This window comes from Panthera tigris, chromosome D4 (assembly GCF_018350195.1).
Source record: "Panthera tigris isolate Pti1 chromosome D4, P.tigris_Pti1_mat1.1, whole genome shotgun sequence".
Taxonomy (NCBI): domain Eukaryota; kingdom Metazoa; phylum Chordata; class Mammalia; order Carnivora; family Felidae; genus Panthera; species Panthera tigris.
The window spans coordinates 22,881,209-22,898,123 of NC_056672.1; the positions used below are offsets into that span (position 1 = coordinate 22,881,209).

The following is a 16,915-nucleotide window of genomic DNA, read 5'->3' on the forward strand; positions in this document are numbered from 1 at the left end:
TTTCTTCATATCAGCAACAAGGCTGGTGGGGTTTTGTGTGTGTGTGTGTGTGTGTGTGTGTGTGTGTGTGTGTTTACCATTTCTGTACTCACTGGAGTAGCACTTCTCATTTCTTCAGGAACTTTTCTTTTGCCTTCACAACTTGGCTAACTGGCACAAGAGGCTGAGTCTTTTTAGGCTATCAACATCTCTGTCTCACAAGGCTTAATCATTTCTAACCTTTGATGTAAGGTGAGTGACATGGCTCTTCCCTTCACTTGAACACTGAGAGGGTTAATGTTCACTTGAACAGTATTGAACATTGTAGGGTTATGGACTGGCCCAATGTCAATATTGTTGTGTCTCAAGAAATAGAGAGTCCTGAAGAAAGGGAGAGACACATGGCATGGCTGGTTGGTGAAGTCAAAACACATACAGTTTTGCCATCTCCTATGGGTAGAGCTTGTGGTGCCCTAAATGCGATTCTAATAGTAATATCAAAAGGTAACTGATCACACAGATCACCAGAATAAATACAATAATAATGGAAAAGTTTGCCATATTATGAAAATTAACCAAATGCCACAGAGCCATGAAATGAGCAAATGCTGTTGGCAAACTGGCATTGATAGACTTGCTCAATGCAGGGTTGCCACAAACTTTCAATTTGTAAAAAACGCGGTATCGGAGAAGTATAATAAAACAAGGTTTGCCTACGTTGTTCTTGCCAGGGCCCCATTTATAGGAACTTGGATTCCTTTGGGATCTTTATAAGCAATTTATAAGGAGACAAAGGCTTATCTAGGTTAAGAATCTCACGGTTGGTTTGTTGATTTCATGATTCCCGACTGAACCCTTGCACATGAAGCCGTATGTTTTCAACCTAACTCAAAATGACACATTTTGACTTGGCCCTCATAAATTAGAGGGAAAATCTGTTCTGTCATTATGGTGTTTTGTAGCATCTTCCTGGTTGTCTCTTCCCGTCACTGTAAGGTGTAGTTATCAAGGAACTGTCAGTCTGGTAGTATGGCCTTTCCCTTGAAATAGAGATGTTTGTTTTTGGAGGTTGCCTATCTCTTCTTTGTGAGTTTTCAGCCTCCTGTGACTTTTAGGTGGGATTCAACATCAATAGACTAGATAAATCACTAGAATTATGTAGATATTAAATGTTAAGAGAGGAAAGGTGAGCTAGGGTCAACCATTAAGAGTGCAGGATATTACTGGATGAGTGGTTTCTTAAAAGGTAAGGGTATCCAAGATACTGAAGAATATAACCAGTCTCATTTAGGATGAAATACATTCTTTAACCTTCAGGAAAAATGTCTTTCCATTCTTATATTTTTCTTACACATCTCCTAATTTTTTTGCATATTTAGTTGCTTTCCATATTTCCATCAGTATTGACTGCATTTAGAAGAATTCTAATGCTTAGAAACCTTAGTCTCCAGTGAAAACTAATTGAGTAACCAATTGTGAACTGTCAGTGACATCAGAATTCCTTTTATGCCAAACTTATGAATCAATTAAGCACAGAGCATGTTATCCAAATATCCATATCCAAATACCCTTAGTTTTCTGCATTAGTCAAAAGGTCAAACCTATGTTTTGTAAGGAATGCTTCAGCATTCCATCTGATTAGAAAAGGACTAAATATCCAATTCATTTAATCTAGTTTATCGTCCAAGCCAAACATTAACGTTTCAGGTTCTCAAAGACCCTGAAAGCTCACTTAACAATTACACATGGCAACTTTTAGACGGACCTAATTATTATTTTAAGTCATCTTTCTTGCTGACAAATTGCAATAGAGACAAGAGAAGCTTATTTGACCTTCAGTAGACCTAAGTAGACAAGTTTTATTTTTTAATACTGATAACTCTATAGACATGTATATCTTATATAACCAAAAGTTGTATTAGTTGAAACCCGAATATATTCCATCTGTGTTCATTTAAACGTTAATCAATTTGTTCCCCATTTTCCATTATTTTCCTGGGACACTGGTGGGGAATCTGAAGTGGGAGGTCCAAGTGGGGAGCTCTTTGCTCCTTGACCTGAGGGTGGGAGTAGTTGGGAGCCAGTGGTACCTGAGGGTCGGAGGATAGTATAGGAACCAGTTTGTAGGCTGCACCCAAGGTGATGCAGAAACAGGAGGAAGGGGAAGGTGAGGTTCTGCCAAGAAGCCCAGAGGCAGACAAAAGCCCAGAGGGTAGAGAAAGTGGTCTCCCAGTCCTAAAATCTGTCAGCTTGAACAGATGAGCAGGTGCAATTTTTTTTTTTTTTTTTCCACCACCAAGTGGAAATGGGGAGTCCATGTCAGGCCAGAGAAGATAGGGAAGTTCCTGAAGCAAAGGGACTTTGGCAGCTGCTTGGGAATATTTCTTAAAGTCCCGGTCCTGAGGTAGCCTAACAAGAGACAGTTGGTTCTAATTATCATCTGCATTTTGTGGGAGCCTGCCAAATGTCTTCTCTCCCATCCCCACCGTGGGCATCAGGAGCAGGAGGAAGGTGCGCCCAAGTCCTTCTCTGTACTCTACAAGAGATGCTTGAAAATGAAAGGTTTACAAAAATGGGGACCTGGGAGGTGAGCCATGTCAAACTGTCAGAAATGGAAGCAAGTAGAGGGCCACCTTCCACTGTAGTTGGGAAACCTGTGAGTAGGACCCCTTGGAAGTCACCCAGGTCACTCCTAGGAGGATACCCCAGGGATAAGTCCTGGGCTTTTCCACCCATTTCCCAAAGGGAGAGGCTGGCCAAGACAGAAAGAGGAGATTTCCACCGATACCCAAACTGGAGGTCAGGGATCAGGTTCTGCCGACAGCCTTCAGGCATCCACTAAAGAGTAGCCTTGGCCAGGATTCATCAGTTCCTGTTCGGCCTCCGATTGAGGTTTTCCTCAAAAGGAAATTGGGATTGCATGATGCCAATGTTCCCAACTACATTGGGGGATCAGATGGGAGGAGACCAAGGATCCTGTCACCAGAGACTTGAGAATGGCAGCCTCGCTGTTCGCTGTTAACTGGATGAAGGGTGCCCATTAGGTGGCTTAAGAGTTTCGTTGAGGAGATAAAGAAAAGAGGGGGTGCTGCCTGCTCTTTCCTTACAGATAGAAGATGTTGATATCCCAGACGAGCCCCCATAGTAAGGTTGCAGGGTTTTTTTTACCACAGTACCCGGGATTCGTTGTCTTGCCGCTTCAAAGAATGAAGAGGTGGACACAAAATGTGTAGCAGGCACAAGTTTATTAGAGTATAAGTTTAGAAAATAAGAATAGTAGGAAAAGTCTCTTTATAGCGAGGGGACATTCAAAAGTGAATGCCCGCAGACTATAGGCAAAGATCTTTGTTTTATAAGGGTCTGGTTAGCACCCCCTTCCCTTCTCCCTCATTCCTTCTCAGGTTCTACCATTATTGACTGGACAGCTGTAGGTGCTGGGTTGTCCATTCCTGACTGGCTCAACTCCATTGTGTGAGGAGTCAGGCTGGTTATACTGTCCCCTGTATGACGTAAGTTTTATGGTTTAGCTAGGTATTTTGATTGTCAAATTCCTGACGGGAACCTGAGGGGGAGTAGGTGTGTCTCTTTCATTCTTAAGAGGGACCTTATGCCCGAGGGGGTTTGCTGTAGTCAAACACTTGCAGCATTGTTCCCAAATATGTGTTTTTCCCCATCTAGGGACCTCAGGTCCTAACCCTTCCCTCTCTGCCATTTTATCCTGTTTCCCTGTTGTAGTGGTGCCCTTCCATTTTGGAATTTAATCCCCTTTTTCTTTCTTTTTCTTTCTTTCTTTTTTTCTTTCTTTCTTTCTTTCTTTCTTTCTTTCTTTCTTTCTTTCTTTTTCTCTTTCCTTTTCTTTCTTTCTTTCTCTTTCTTTTTCTCTTTCTTCCTTCCTTCCTCCCTCCCTACTTCCCTTTCCCCCTTCCTTCCTTCCTTTCCTTCCTTCCTTCCTTCCTTCCTTCCTGTCAGCCTTTCTGTCTGCCTGTCTGCCTTTTAAATAAACCGGGTCTTGTCAGTTCTAGTAACTGTCAGATCAGGTTTAGGGAGGACATGGTTGGCATATTGGTTTAGAGATTTATAAATTACCCAGGCCTCAAATGAATAATTTAATAAAGCACTATAGTTTTATCTATTGATAGGTCTACAGTGAGAAAAGTCTTTTATGTACAATTGGTGCAGGAATCCATCCCATTTTCCAGTCACTTAAGTAATCATATGCCCATGGTGTCTTGTTACTATCTGCACAGAATAACAGGCACAAAGATTGGCATATCTGTGCTATTGTCACCATTTCTCTGAAGTTTACCTCAAGTTGCCTAGTTTAGGCTACTATTTAAAGCAATCAGAACTAGAATTCACATCAATAAAGGTATGTCATTGAAACTTTTTTTTTCTCTCTCAACCCTCATTTCCAGAGATAGCCAAATGAAGACTATTTTGCTTGTAAAACAAGTCTAATTTTGATTTGGTCTTGGGGCTCCTGGGTGGTTCAGTCAGTTCAGCGTCCAACTTGGACTGGGGTCATGATCTCGTGGTTCGTGGGTTAGAGCCCCACAGCACAGAACCTGGAGCCTGCTTCAGGTTCTGTGTCTCCCTTTCTCTGCACCTCCCTCACTTGCACTCTGTCTCTCTACTCTCAAAAAAAATAAAAAAAAAAGAAAAGAGATTCCAATGTGGAGTCTAGGTGAATGTGCATGTAATGGCTAGCCTATTAATATGGCTGTATCCAGAGGTTATGCAGTGTAAATTCTTACCAGAGACTCTGTATAAGGGCAGGTCAACAAGGAAGAAGGCATGAGAAAATCAGTGAGAGCTGAGGTAAGTATCCATCCCTTTCCAAATTAAGTCCCATGATTAGAGTGGAAATTTTTATTTTTGCCCCCTCTCATGGCATGAGGGAAAGATCTCTCCAAAGTCTCCCTGTGTGCTTCCAGAATGCTGACTCACTACCAGGCTTCACAGTGGAGTATGTTCATTAGACCACAGTTTCTCAAACTTTCTGTGGTGGAGGACCAGTTTGCTTCCTCCCCTGCTCCTCCGTCTACTGTGGGCTGATACTTTCATAAAATACAATGTAAATGAATCACTGAAAAAATGAGACACAAAACAAGACAAACAAAATACAAACCTGAGATTTAAATTACTAGGTTCAAATATTCTGTCAAATTGCAACAGACAAAATACATCAGTGGTAACCTAGTGGGGCAGGAGGAATGAGAAGACTGAAGGATGCATGAAACCTACGGGGAAAAGCTTCTTTTTTGAATAATGAAAAAGTTCTAAAGTTGACTGTGGTGACTGAATGCACAACACTGTGAATACACTAAAAGCCACTGAATTGTACACTTTTAGTGGGTGAATTGTAGGGTATGTGAATTAAGTCTCAATAAAGTGGTCTAAAACAAAAGATTATAGGAGCTTTATTCACACTTGCCAAACCTGGGAAGCAGCCAAGGTGTCCTTCCATAGGTGAGTGGATAAATCAACTCTGGTTTCTCCAGACAGTGGATATTATCCAACGCTAAAAGGGCATAAGCCACTAAGTCTTGAAAACACATGGAAGATCCTTAAATGCTTATTACTAAGTGGAAGAAGCCAATCTGAAAAGGCCACACACCTTATGTATAATCATACGATATGAAAGTCTGGAAAAAAAACAACTCTGAAGACAGTAAAAAATCAGTGGGTGCCAGGGATAAGGGGGCAAGATGGGATGAATAGGCAGAGCACAGAGGATTTTAGGGCAGTGCAACTACTCTGTGTGACACTACAGTGGAGGACACATGTCATCACACATGTTCAAGCCCATAGAACGTCCAACACCAAGAGTGAACGCTAATGTAAAGTATGACTTTGAGTGATAGTGATGTGTCAGTGTAGGTCCACTGATTGTAATAACTGCCCCATGCTGTTTCTGGGCGTTGATAGTGGGGGGAGGCTGTGTGTGTGTGGTAGGGAGGAAGAGGGGCATATGGGAACTCTGTACTTTCTGCCCAATTTTGCTGTGAACTTATAAAACTGCTCTAAAACTGCTCTACAGAAAGAAAAAGAGGAGGAGGAAACAGAAGAAAGAAGAGGAAGAAGAAGTCCCGAATACCTCACAAGGCTCAGCTCAGTTGGCACCTGTTGTAAAAATTTCTCTGGCCTTCTCTCTTCTCCTTCCTGGGAGAAGAACTGATTACTCTGATTTCTGCGTTTTCATTATGTTCTTTTTCCTACTTCCTTTACTGTTTATATCACTTTTCGTAGCCATTTACAGGACTCACTAAACTATGACCTGCCCAAGCGTTGAGGCGATACCATATTTTGTTGATATTTCTACTAGAAATACTACACTGTAGAGTTCAATAAAAGTTTGGTGTGTGATGGAACGAGAGACATTTTATAGCCAGTTAGTATCTTAAATGCAGTTTAAACAGATTTTGCCCGAGACTCTGTTCTATAGGCTTTTTGGAATCCTGAAAATAGCCGTTCCCCATGTGGCTCATCCCAGGGACAGTTATGAGGATGGGAAAGAGAGAGCACTGGGGACTGGTCCTAGGAAATGGAAAACATATGAGAATCATTTTTTAAATCTTTTTTAATGTGGGGCACCTGGGTGGCTCAGTCGGTTGAGCGTCCGACTTCGGCTCAGGTCGTGATCTCAAGGTTCATGGGTTCAACCCCCACATCAGGCTCTGTGGTGGTAGCTCGGAGCCTGGAGCCTGAATCGGATTCTGTGTCCCTCTCTCTCTGCCCCTCCCCTGCTCACCATCTGTCTCTCTGTCTCACTCTCAAAAATAAATAAAAACATTTGAAAACGTTTTTAATGTTTGTTTTTTGAGAGAGAGAGAAAGAGAGAGCGAGCATGAACAGGGGAGAGACAGAGAGAGAGGGCAACACAGAATCCTGGAGACACAGTCCCCAGGCTCTGAGCTGTCAGCACAGAGCCTGATTTGGGGCTTGAACCCATGAACCACGAGATCATGACCTAAGCCGAAGTCAGATGCTTAACAGACTGAGCCACCTGGTGCCCCAAACATATGAGAATCATAAACCAATGACTTCTCCTTACTTATCTATATGGAATGTCTTCAAATACAAGCATATCACTGTCCTAGAGCTTTTGGAAAATACTGCTTCTTGGACACAATCTAACCTAGCACAGTATGAACCAGACTTCTATGTGGTGACACAGGTCAGCTGGGAAGATGTCCCAGCTGACATGTGAGAACACCTCACTCTACCAAAAGCCATCTCTGCTACCTCGGGATGGCTGCCTGAACTGCTCCTGTGAGAGCTTTATATTAAGGCTTAAGGGTTAGATGTATGTAAACTCTGTGAGATGTATGGCATGTTAAGTTTTGTTATTCATTTATGACTTCCTGAGAGTTGTACATAATCTAGTTCTTGAAAGCAGGTTCTCAGAGGGCAATAGAAGAAACCTATAAAGACTTTGGTGCCACGAATGAAAAGGAAAAAGTACCTAAGGGGATGATAGAATAACAACAAAAATTTTCTTCTAGCATTTAATACACAAAGTAAATATTTGTAGCCACACAACTGCTTTAATTGTAGGACTAGGGTGACTCTTTATTTTAAGAAGTCACTTAATGTTTAAAAGAGAGGTGTTGAGAACATTGGGGATTTCATTGTCAGGGCTCTGCTATTTTCTAGCTAGGTGATCTTGAGAAGTCATTTACCCTCTCTTAGCTTCAGTTTTGTTCTTTGATAAAAGGGGCAGTAGATACCTGTCCTGCTTACATCACGGGTGATTGTGAAAACTGCTTGCATCATAGGGTGATTTTGAGGTTGCTGCAAGTAAAATGCTTAAGTGTTGGCAAATGATTTATAATTGATGTTAGCATAGACATTGGCAAATTATCTGTATTTGATGTTAGCTGTGAACCTCCCCTACTAAAATATCAGTGGAGGTAATTTCAGTGCTGTCAACAACAACAAGAAAACCCCAAAAAACAGGTGTACCATCAATTCCTTTAAATTTTGAAGGATCTTTGGGGCGCCTGGGTGGCTCAGTTGGTTAAATGTCCCACTTCAGCTCAGGTCATGATATCACAGTTTCCAGAGGGCCAAAAGGCATCTGAAGGGAGATTCCTTGGGGACGGAAGAAGAAGCTCCTATGCTTCTCTTTAGGAGAAAAGTAGAAAAGAAAGAGAAGGTACATTATCCCTGAGAATGACCCCCATCACCCAGGTGGCATCCCTTGTGCAGGATATGTCAAAGGTTCCTGGTGTCAAAGTGACCGGAGGTGTTTCTTGAAGTTGCTATGACCACCAATCAGCCAACCAAGGACTCCTGAAGGGGGAATGCTACCATCCCACTGCTTCCCCATTGCATTCTAGATTACAGACAGGTGCCTGTTGCAGGGACCAAAATAATGTATCTTGAAAGCAGTGCCCTAAAAGGCCATGCCTTGAAGAATATGCCCTGATGGCCATGCCTTGATTACCTAGTCTGTGATGAGCATGTTGTGGAGGCCATGCTTTAGTTTCTCGAAAAACCTAAGATTTTTAGCCCATGAAAAACACGAGAAAATTTACGGGGTGGGGGAGAGCTACCCCATTTTGTATTTTAAGTAGTTAGTAGAGGATATTGACTGAAAACAGTAAAGATAGGAATCCATCATGATCTAAGTGACATTCCAACACACATAGCCTTTATAGCCAACTCCATAGAAAACGGTCCCTGACTGGGTTTTAATTCAATCAGGTACTGATTTGGCTGGCTCCCAGTGGAGGTCTCCCAGCCTGAAGCAGCTAGACCAGAGATGTGGAGGGGATCACATTAGACCAATGAGGAGGAAACCTCACATGAGAGTCTTAAGATTGGCAGCTGTCCTGGTTATTTAGGTGGCTGTCCCATGCCCAAGACAGACAACTTTGTATAAAGGACAAGAATAAAGAGAGGGCATCAAGTTTCTGGGTCTTATTACCATTCTAGCCAGGGTACTAACTTCCAGCCAAAAGGCAGGCTTTCTTCTCCCTGTAGAGTAGCCATGGGTTAGAGAATTGCAGCCTGAGAAATTGATATGAAAGTGTTCCAATAAGACCATATTTCTTGAAAAGCCCCTGAAATAAGAGTAAAGGAAGAAAAGAGAGAGTATACTCACTGAATTTGCACCGTCTCAGAGTCCCAATGAAAAGACTCAACGTGCCATGCTGGGGACCAAATGATGAAGTTTTGAGGTGACCACGGTGGGGGGACGGTCTGGAGCTGATGGCCAAGAAAGAATTCTTGAAGATGTCTTTGGTACAAAAAGGTGGTTTTATTGAAGCACAGGGACAGGACCCATGGGCAGAAAGCTGGACTGTAAGTGTTGGGGGATACTTTTATGGAGTAGGGGGAGACAAAGTCAAGAGAGAGTTCCTAAAGGGATTTTCATAGTCTAAAGACTCAGAAAATTGGAGGCCTGGCTATAGTCAGGATAAGGTTGTTTTTCCCTCAGGCAAAGCATTAACATTAAGACAGTAGGGGGTTCCTGGACAATAGGCTGTTGACAGGATTGCCTTTTTCTGGTGAACTGGTGGAGACTATCAGTTCAGCCATTTGTTTTTGTCCTTTCTTGGTTTTGAGTAGCCTGGAGTTATCTAAGGATTATCACACATTGTCCACACTTGGCAGGTAGGGGATTGTGTGCTAGCTTGTGCTTGGCCCCTCAGCCAGCCTCATGCTCCCTCGTCAATATGATGAAAAGATGAGGTAGGAAAACAGGATGGCAGGGTAGGGCAGAGGGACCTGCAGGAGGAGAGGTGGAGGGACCTTCTGGGCTGGTAGGTGGGGAGGGGCTTGGGGCACACCCTCTCCAATTGTCCCCTCCACCAACCCTCAGAAACCTTTTGTGACTTTTCAGTGCTCTGTGATGTAAGCCTGGAGAGTTATATAGTCAGGCATCGGCACACTCGCAGCTCAGTTACCTATAGGCAGCCTTGCGATTCAGTTACCTATAGGCAGCTTTGTGATTCTCTCATTTCAGAATAGTGCTACTGAACCATGTTGTGCTTTGGCTCAACATGCTTCGAGACTGACCCCAACTTCACCTTCTTGTATGGGTTGGGGTTGCTTCTTCTGTTCCTGTGCTACCTGATGGGGATTCCATTTCCAACTGGGAACACCAAACCCATCCAAAAGGTAAGGAATCCTGGGGGAGTCCTGAACAGACATTCGTATTGTTTCTACTTCTAGTCCCAAATTTTAAAATGAGTTTGGTAGGATTAGACACAACTAAAATGGGAAGTCTAAAAGAAGAGACATTCACTCCTCTAGGAAGAGAGATCTGGCAGGGCTAAGGGTTAAGAAAGTACTAAGGTTTAGTACTTATCTGGCTGTGGTGGCGGGTCTTGGACAAAATCCCAAACATAAGGATTCTGTAGTCTTAGTTTGGGTTTAGAGAGTATGGGATGTGTGTAAGAGAACAAGGTTCCCCAGCACTTGATCATGGGTCACGTTCTCATGTAAGATTTCACTCGACCGAGCCTTCATGTTGGGCTGATCAGGAGAAGAGTGCTAAGCCTCTGAGACACACTGAGCAGAGACTAGGGTCCAAGCTCTGTCCCAGGATACAGGGTCCTACCTGATGGAGCACTGATGTGACTGTTGGTCCTCAGTTTCTGTTTTTTTTCCTTAAGTTAGAAAGTATACACATGCGCACGTGCGCACGCGCGCGCACACACACACACACACACACACACACACACACAGAGGGTGGCCCCAGGAGGAGCAGAGAGAGGGAGAGAGAGAATCCCAAGCAGTCTCTGTTCTGACAGCACAGATGGGGACCTTGAATTCACTGGAGACCAGTGAACAGAGATCATGACCTGAGCCGAAATCAAGTGTCAAACACTTAACTGTCTGAGCCACCCAGGCACCCCAAGAATGTCTCCATTTCTGAGAGCAGAGTGAGAGATGAGTCCCAAGCTCCTCATTCTTTGATTTTCATTCTAGCGTCAGGGCAGAGCCAAGAGGAGGAGGAAAGGCGGTACACTGAAAGGTAAGGTTCTGCTTGTTCCACATGAGCTCTCCAAGGGTGACCCTTCCTGTCCTTTCCATGAGGTTCCAGTTCCATGATTTCTGAGGATGTCAGCTACTAGACACAGTGCCCCCCTGAAAATGGAGGCCTCAGAACACTCAGAACTGGAGGCCCTTAGATTCCTTGCTCTGCCCAGCCCTGAGTGTGGAGCCATGGTGGACCTGGGCAATCAATGGTTGTTGCCCAGTGGTGGCCGTGTGAGATGTCAGGAGTCAGAACTTCTGTCTCCTGATTTTGTGCAAGACCTGTGACGTCACGGATACTCAGGATTCCTCCCTGAGGTAAGCACTGACTTCTGTGCTTCACAGAGGTGGTTTGAGCATCACATGATGTAATGTAAATGAAATACTTTAATGCTATACCATGTGTCACATCATTGACCATTTGACCTCATCTACCGATTATTGGGGCATCCAGAATCTAATATCGCAAGGGTGTGTCACAAAGGGACTCCTGTATAATACCTGTGTTTCCACCTTCACTACATATAACCCACTCTCCTGGTTTCCCAGGTTGGAAATGCCTTCAGAGAGAAGAGGAAGAGATAAGGACGCTGATGTGTAATATAAGGAGGTGACTACTCTTTCCCCTTCTATCCTGATCCCTCCTAGAGCATGATTTATGCAATTGTATGAATTCAGTGCAACCTGCCAGTCATGGGAGGGGGGTAGCCATAGGAATGGGTACGTGAATGAGGGCCCTGGGGTGAAGGTTACTGAGTGTATTATGAAGTCATAAATGTGGGGCATTGTGAAGGAGCAGCAGGCTTCAGGTGGCCCCTCCCTTGGCAGGTCAGCAGGGGCTCCTTCCCTTGTTCTGGCCCTGGCTGCAGCTTTGTACCTCCTGTCTCCTGCAGCCCCCTAGGCCGGCAACGTGATACAATCCACTTTCGTCAACTGTTATGTCCAGACCCCTTCTGTGAGGTGTGTAATAACACAACTGCTGAGATCAATCGGATGCTGTACCCAGAGGCCCTCGAAGATGCTACTCCCTTGGGGTCCACAGCTCCTGTGACTGACTCATTGTTCACTTCATCCCCTGCCTTCTCAGCAGACCCTCCAGGAGACCTAATATCAGCTTCTCTGCCTGAGCCTTCCCTGCCACTTGCCTCCACCTTCCCACCTAACCCAATGACCCCCTTGGCTGACTATGTTCCACTCTCACCACCGGATCACTCTTGGCCACCACAGCCTTGTCCTCCCTTGGAATCTGATTTCCCTGAGGACCATTTCCCACCCCAACCCCTTGCCGTTTCCCCTCTCCCACCATGTGATGCTCAGACAGTGGACCCTGTTGTTCAACCAGAGGCCAAATTGTCTCTAAATACCATCTTCTCTCTTGACTCCCCCGTTTCCCAAGATGTCAACTCCTTATCGGAGTTGTCCCAGACAAAGAATCCCACTGAGACCTGTGCTTGTCATCATGCACCACCAACCCTGTCTGCTTCACCACCACCAGACAGCACTTTAACTGTGGCTCAATCTAAATCAGTTTCCATCACCTTGAAGCCTGTTCCGGAGAACTCATCTCCAGATGGCCCTGTTGGATTGTCCACTCATATCCCAACAACCACAGGCACTGACCATGCAAGCTTGTGTGTCTCAGACTTCTCTTGGTGCAAAACTCATGCCAAAGACTTCTTCCCTTCTACCTTGGCTCAATGTGATTTCAGCCAAGAGATTCTTGCCCTCCGTTCTGAGGCTTCTTCCAGGGGAGACCCTGTGCCCTACGTTGTAGAGCCTGGCAGCCTGTCTTTCCTCAGCCCTGAAGTCCTGGCACTTCTGGAGAAACAAGTCCAAAAGAGGAGTGATTTCTTGATATGGAAGGGAAAGAAGGGTTCTTTTCCAAAACAACTCAGGCCAGACTACACACTAAATTCTTTGGGAAAAATGTCAGAGTCAGTTGCTGCCCAGCCTGACTTGGCAGCCTCCCTTCCTTTCTGGAACAGCAAAGACAAATCAAAGGAGCTACATGTGCATCAGCAGCCCCCCTATCCTACAACCTTGGTAGAGGTCCATTTACAGCCAACACCTTTGCAGCTCTTCTGGGGTCTCCCAACTCTGGATACTGAGTCTTTGCCCCCTGTTGCCCATGTCTCAGAGGATTGTTCCTCAACCTTTATTTTCAATAGAATCTCTACCTCCACAGACCAGGAATCCCCAGGACTTCCCCCTCCACTTCCTCAGGCCCTGCCTGAGATCCAGCCTCAACCCCAGCCTCAACCCCAGCCCCTACCTCCCACTCAAGTCCAGCCTGAGACCTACCTTCAGTCCCCACTCCCAATCCTGCCATCTAGTCCTCTACCCCAGATTAAGAGCTGTGGAGTGTGTTTTCATAGACCCCAGAATGAGTTGGAGTCTCTCATCCCCTCTGAAATTCAAGACCTAGAATGGAATGTTTTGCAGAAGCAACAGGCAAGTTTGTGGGGTTTACCCGCTGTGGTTCAAAGATCCCATGAGGCCTTTTGTCCTTCGGCTCCTAACTTGTCTAACCGCCGGGCCTTCCAGGCCCATGGTGCAGTCTCTATCCTTCCTGGACAGTTTCCTCTCAGTGATGAGCTTCGTAAGAAACTAGAGCATCACCTCCGAAAGAGGCTCATCCAGCACCGGTGGGGCCTTCCCCGCAGGATCCATGAGTCTCTATCACTGATGAGGCCTCCGAAGAATTTTTCAAACATACCTGAGGTGGGGCACTATCGTAGACTCCAACAGACCTCTAAGAGTCAGAGTAGCAACACTCTAAATGTTGGGTTGAGCCAACCTGAAAGCTTCCATGAGGGGGACTCAGAAATGCTTCAGCTAGAGGACCCCTTTGGGAAGGATCTGGGAAACAACCCAGAGAATGGGCCAAAAGATCATCTGTTGAGTGACCCAGAGAGCTCTTCAGATAAGGATATGGGGTATCATGCTGAGGAAGAACTTATGAGCCCACCCGAGAATGCATCAAGGGCATCTGTGGAGAGACTAGGCCAAAGGCAACTTGAAAATGTCCTCAGAATACATCTGAGCAAAAAGTTGGAGGAAATCAATGAGGGTCAGCTCCCCGGGACCGTGCATAGTTCATGGCATACTATGAGTCAGACATTGCTTCATCCTGAGAAATCCCACACTGAAATACAACAGAGAGTTCTGCCACCATCAGTGGGTGGGGAATATTGCCTGAATACCTCCCGGGAGCTTTCCTTCATTGAATCCAATGCACAGCAGATGCCGGAGTCCCATATTAAACAATGCCATCACAGAATGGTAGAGGGCCTTCCCCCTAAGGACCTTGAATCCATAGCTATCTTTAAATTGAAAGAGGCCCCATCCCAGTCCTTATCCCATTCGAACCTGGCCTGCTCAACCAACCTGATTTCTGGGTCCAACTCAAAATCTGGGGACTTCAAGTCCCTTAGAGGAAGCTCTAAATCTCTCCATGGAGACAAAGTGGGAACAGCAAATTCAGCCCCCATCCTGGATCATTCTCTCCCTGCCACCTCAACTGTGGGCAAGGAAGGACAGGGAATCCCAGCAAAATCACCGCATCCTATCAACCATGGGCTTGCAGAGGAAGTTCAGGAAATGAAGGATGGCAGACAGACTCTTCAACCTATCAGACAGAGCAGCATAGGCAAAGCAAGCCAGACACAGACTGTACCAGCCAACAGATGGCCCTCAAAGCAGCCCGCAAGGCAAGCTGGCACCAGGCATGAGCCAAAGGATAAGACCGTAAATCCCAGTGATAGAGTCAAGATGCAACAGGGCAAGATGGTGGTGAATCCAGAACCTGTTTCTGTGCCCAAAGTGTCCAGGGAGTCATTCAGGGTTGAGGAGCCAGATGGGCGTCAATCAAAACCTAGAGATATCTTGACAACCAGCCAGCCAGGAAGCCCCCAAATGATAAATGTGAATGTAAATGAGGACAAACGTACTGTGACCATTAAAAGCCACCCAGCAAACACATCAATTCCCCAGGATCCTAATTTAACAGAACGGCTGTATAAGGAATTAAAGCTTAAATTGGAGCAAAGACAGCAGAGGTGGGCCCAGAGCAAAGACAACGACCTGCCCCCCTCGACTTCCAAGGCCTCCCTGACTCATGACCAGGAGGACTCCAGTGGGGACATGGGAGCTTCCCAGGTGCTTCACGTCCGTGTGCAGGACACAGGAATTAGCACGGAACAGCAGCAGGATACTTGGGTCCCTAAGCATGTCTTAAGGAAGCACCAGCACAAGAATCTCCCACCAGCTACAGAGACAGTGAGCCCTCCGTGTTCCAAAGCACAAGAGTTTGGTGGAGGGGATGCAGGGTTGGGGACATCCCAGCCTGTAAGGAAGAGTTGCCCTCCTCGGGACGTGGCACTGGCGGAGAAGCCTGGGAGCCAATCCTCCCGCACCCTATCACAGAAAGGTCAGCCTCCCCGTGAAAGCCTTTTTAGAAAAAAAGTGAAGGCTATTTTACAATGGCTTAATCCTGGCAGAAAGTGCAAAAGACAAGAAAACTCCCAGGAAAAGGGCATCCTGCCATGTGTGCAAAGCAGAGGCATGGTTCAAGGTAGAGCTGCCTTTACTGGGAGGACCGAAGCTCAGAAACTCAGGAAAGATGGTGGGAAGTTCTTAGAAGAGAAGATGGGGCACCGGCATGCTACAGATAGCGCCTGTCCTCAACAGCCCCTTCTGTCCTCAGCCAAGTTTGGGAAAACTCGGAAGGAAGCACAAGTGCAGGCCCAGGCACAGCCTGCCCAGGGGCCTCCTCTCAGCTACAGGGCTCCCTCCTGTAAAGAGAGAAATACCAAGTCCTGTCACCAACAAGCTGTCTTTGTGGGCCACAGCCATTCTCCAAGTATTAGACAGATCAGGGACAAGGGCAGACACCCCCAGGAAGCTGTGGCACTTAAGGGCCAGCTGCTGTGTCAGAACCATCGCCTGTCTGTGTCCCACAGGGAGCCTGTGCCCCACCCACACTGCACCTGCAGGCATCAAGCTGGCCAGGGGCCTCCAGCCACTCTCACCAGTGCTAAAGGCACGGTATTTGGAGATCTGTGTCTATCATTTAGACAGAAAACCCTTGTCCAGAATTTCGAGAGGGGGAAATTTCGCAGCCTGAATCCCACAAAATAATCCCTTTGATTCTCCCCAATAAACATTCCTCTAACAGTGATGTCTGTTCTGTGTACTGTGTTGGTTCAAGGTGACCAGTCCCCCTGTTGAGGGGGATCTCTTGGGGGACCATGTAGTCCAAGCCCATTTCTTCTCTGATGAAATTTGAGGAGATGGGCTCTGTTCTGCTGCCTCTTAGCAGCTCTCTCCTTTACCCTCTTTGAACGCTTTATACCTTTTAGAGTAAGTCTTCTCTATCTGAGGAGGATCAAAGACAGGTATGGTTTTCAGAACATAATGATTAAGCCACTGTTTCCTTCTTGCCTGCTAGTGTTACAGTGGCTTCCAGTTACCAGAGGATCCCACAGGTGGGTGAACTCTGAATGGGAGTGTCTGGGCTGGTTGGGGTAGGGTCGAGGAACAGCATACATGCTGCTTAAGCATCTGTCGTGTGGGTCATGTTAAACTTGACATGGGGGTTTCCATGTCAAAAGTTCCACACTTGATGGCAATATACAAGATCTTGCCTTTAGTGTGGACAGTTCTCCCATTACGATGGAGGTACCACCTTTGATATTCATGGCCTTAGTGGAGCCAAGGTAGATCTCCTCCAGAAGACCTGCAATTTATGAACCAGAGGTGAGTTCTACACGGTGCACCAGCATACAGATAATTGGGGGCTTTTCCATGGAATGCTGTTTTTTGTTTTTTGGTTTTTTTTTTTGGCCAAGACAGCACACCTACCCACCCTTACAATAGGACTCTCCCACGCTTACAATAGGATTCTGGAGGGAAGGCGATGCCACATGAGGCTGGAACTCAAAAATGG

The 16,915-nt window shown here is 45.8% G+C and overlaps 1 protein-coding gene across 4 annotated transcripts in view; it reads left to right on the forward strand.

The window, feature by feature from the left end:
* LOC122233250 (spermatogenesis-associated protein 31D4-like) overlaps positions 1–16,147 on the forward strand; it is a 51,505-nt gene extending 35,358 nt beyond the window's left edge. For 2 of the 4 annotated variants that reach the window (XM_042965059.1, XM_042965058.1), the window contains exons 4-7: positions 9,953–10,107; positions 10,921–10,966; positions 11,518–11,578; positions 11,862–16,147. In XM_042965059.1, coding sequence (XP_042820993.1) covers positions 9,970–10,107; positions 10,921–10,966; positions 11,518–11,578; positions 11,862–16,107 — 4,491 coding nt within the window. In that variant the 5' untranslated portion in view covers positions 9,953–9,969 and the 3' untranslated portion in view covers positions 16,108–16,147. Of the gene's footprint in view, positions 1–9,735; positions 9,750–9,952; positions 10,108–10,920; positions 11,287–11,517; positions 11,579–11,861 lie in introns of those variants that run through there. The other 2 variants (XM_042965060.1, XM_042965061.1) reach the window with 2 other exon arrangements.
* The last annotated feature ends 768 nt before the right edge of the window (positions 16,148–16,915 follow it).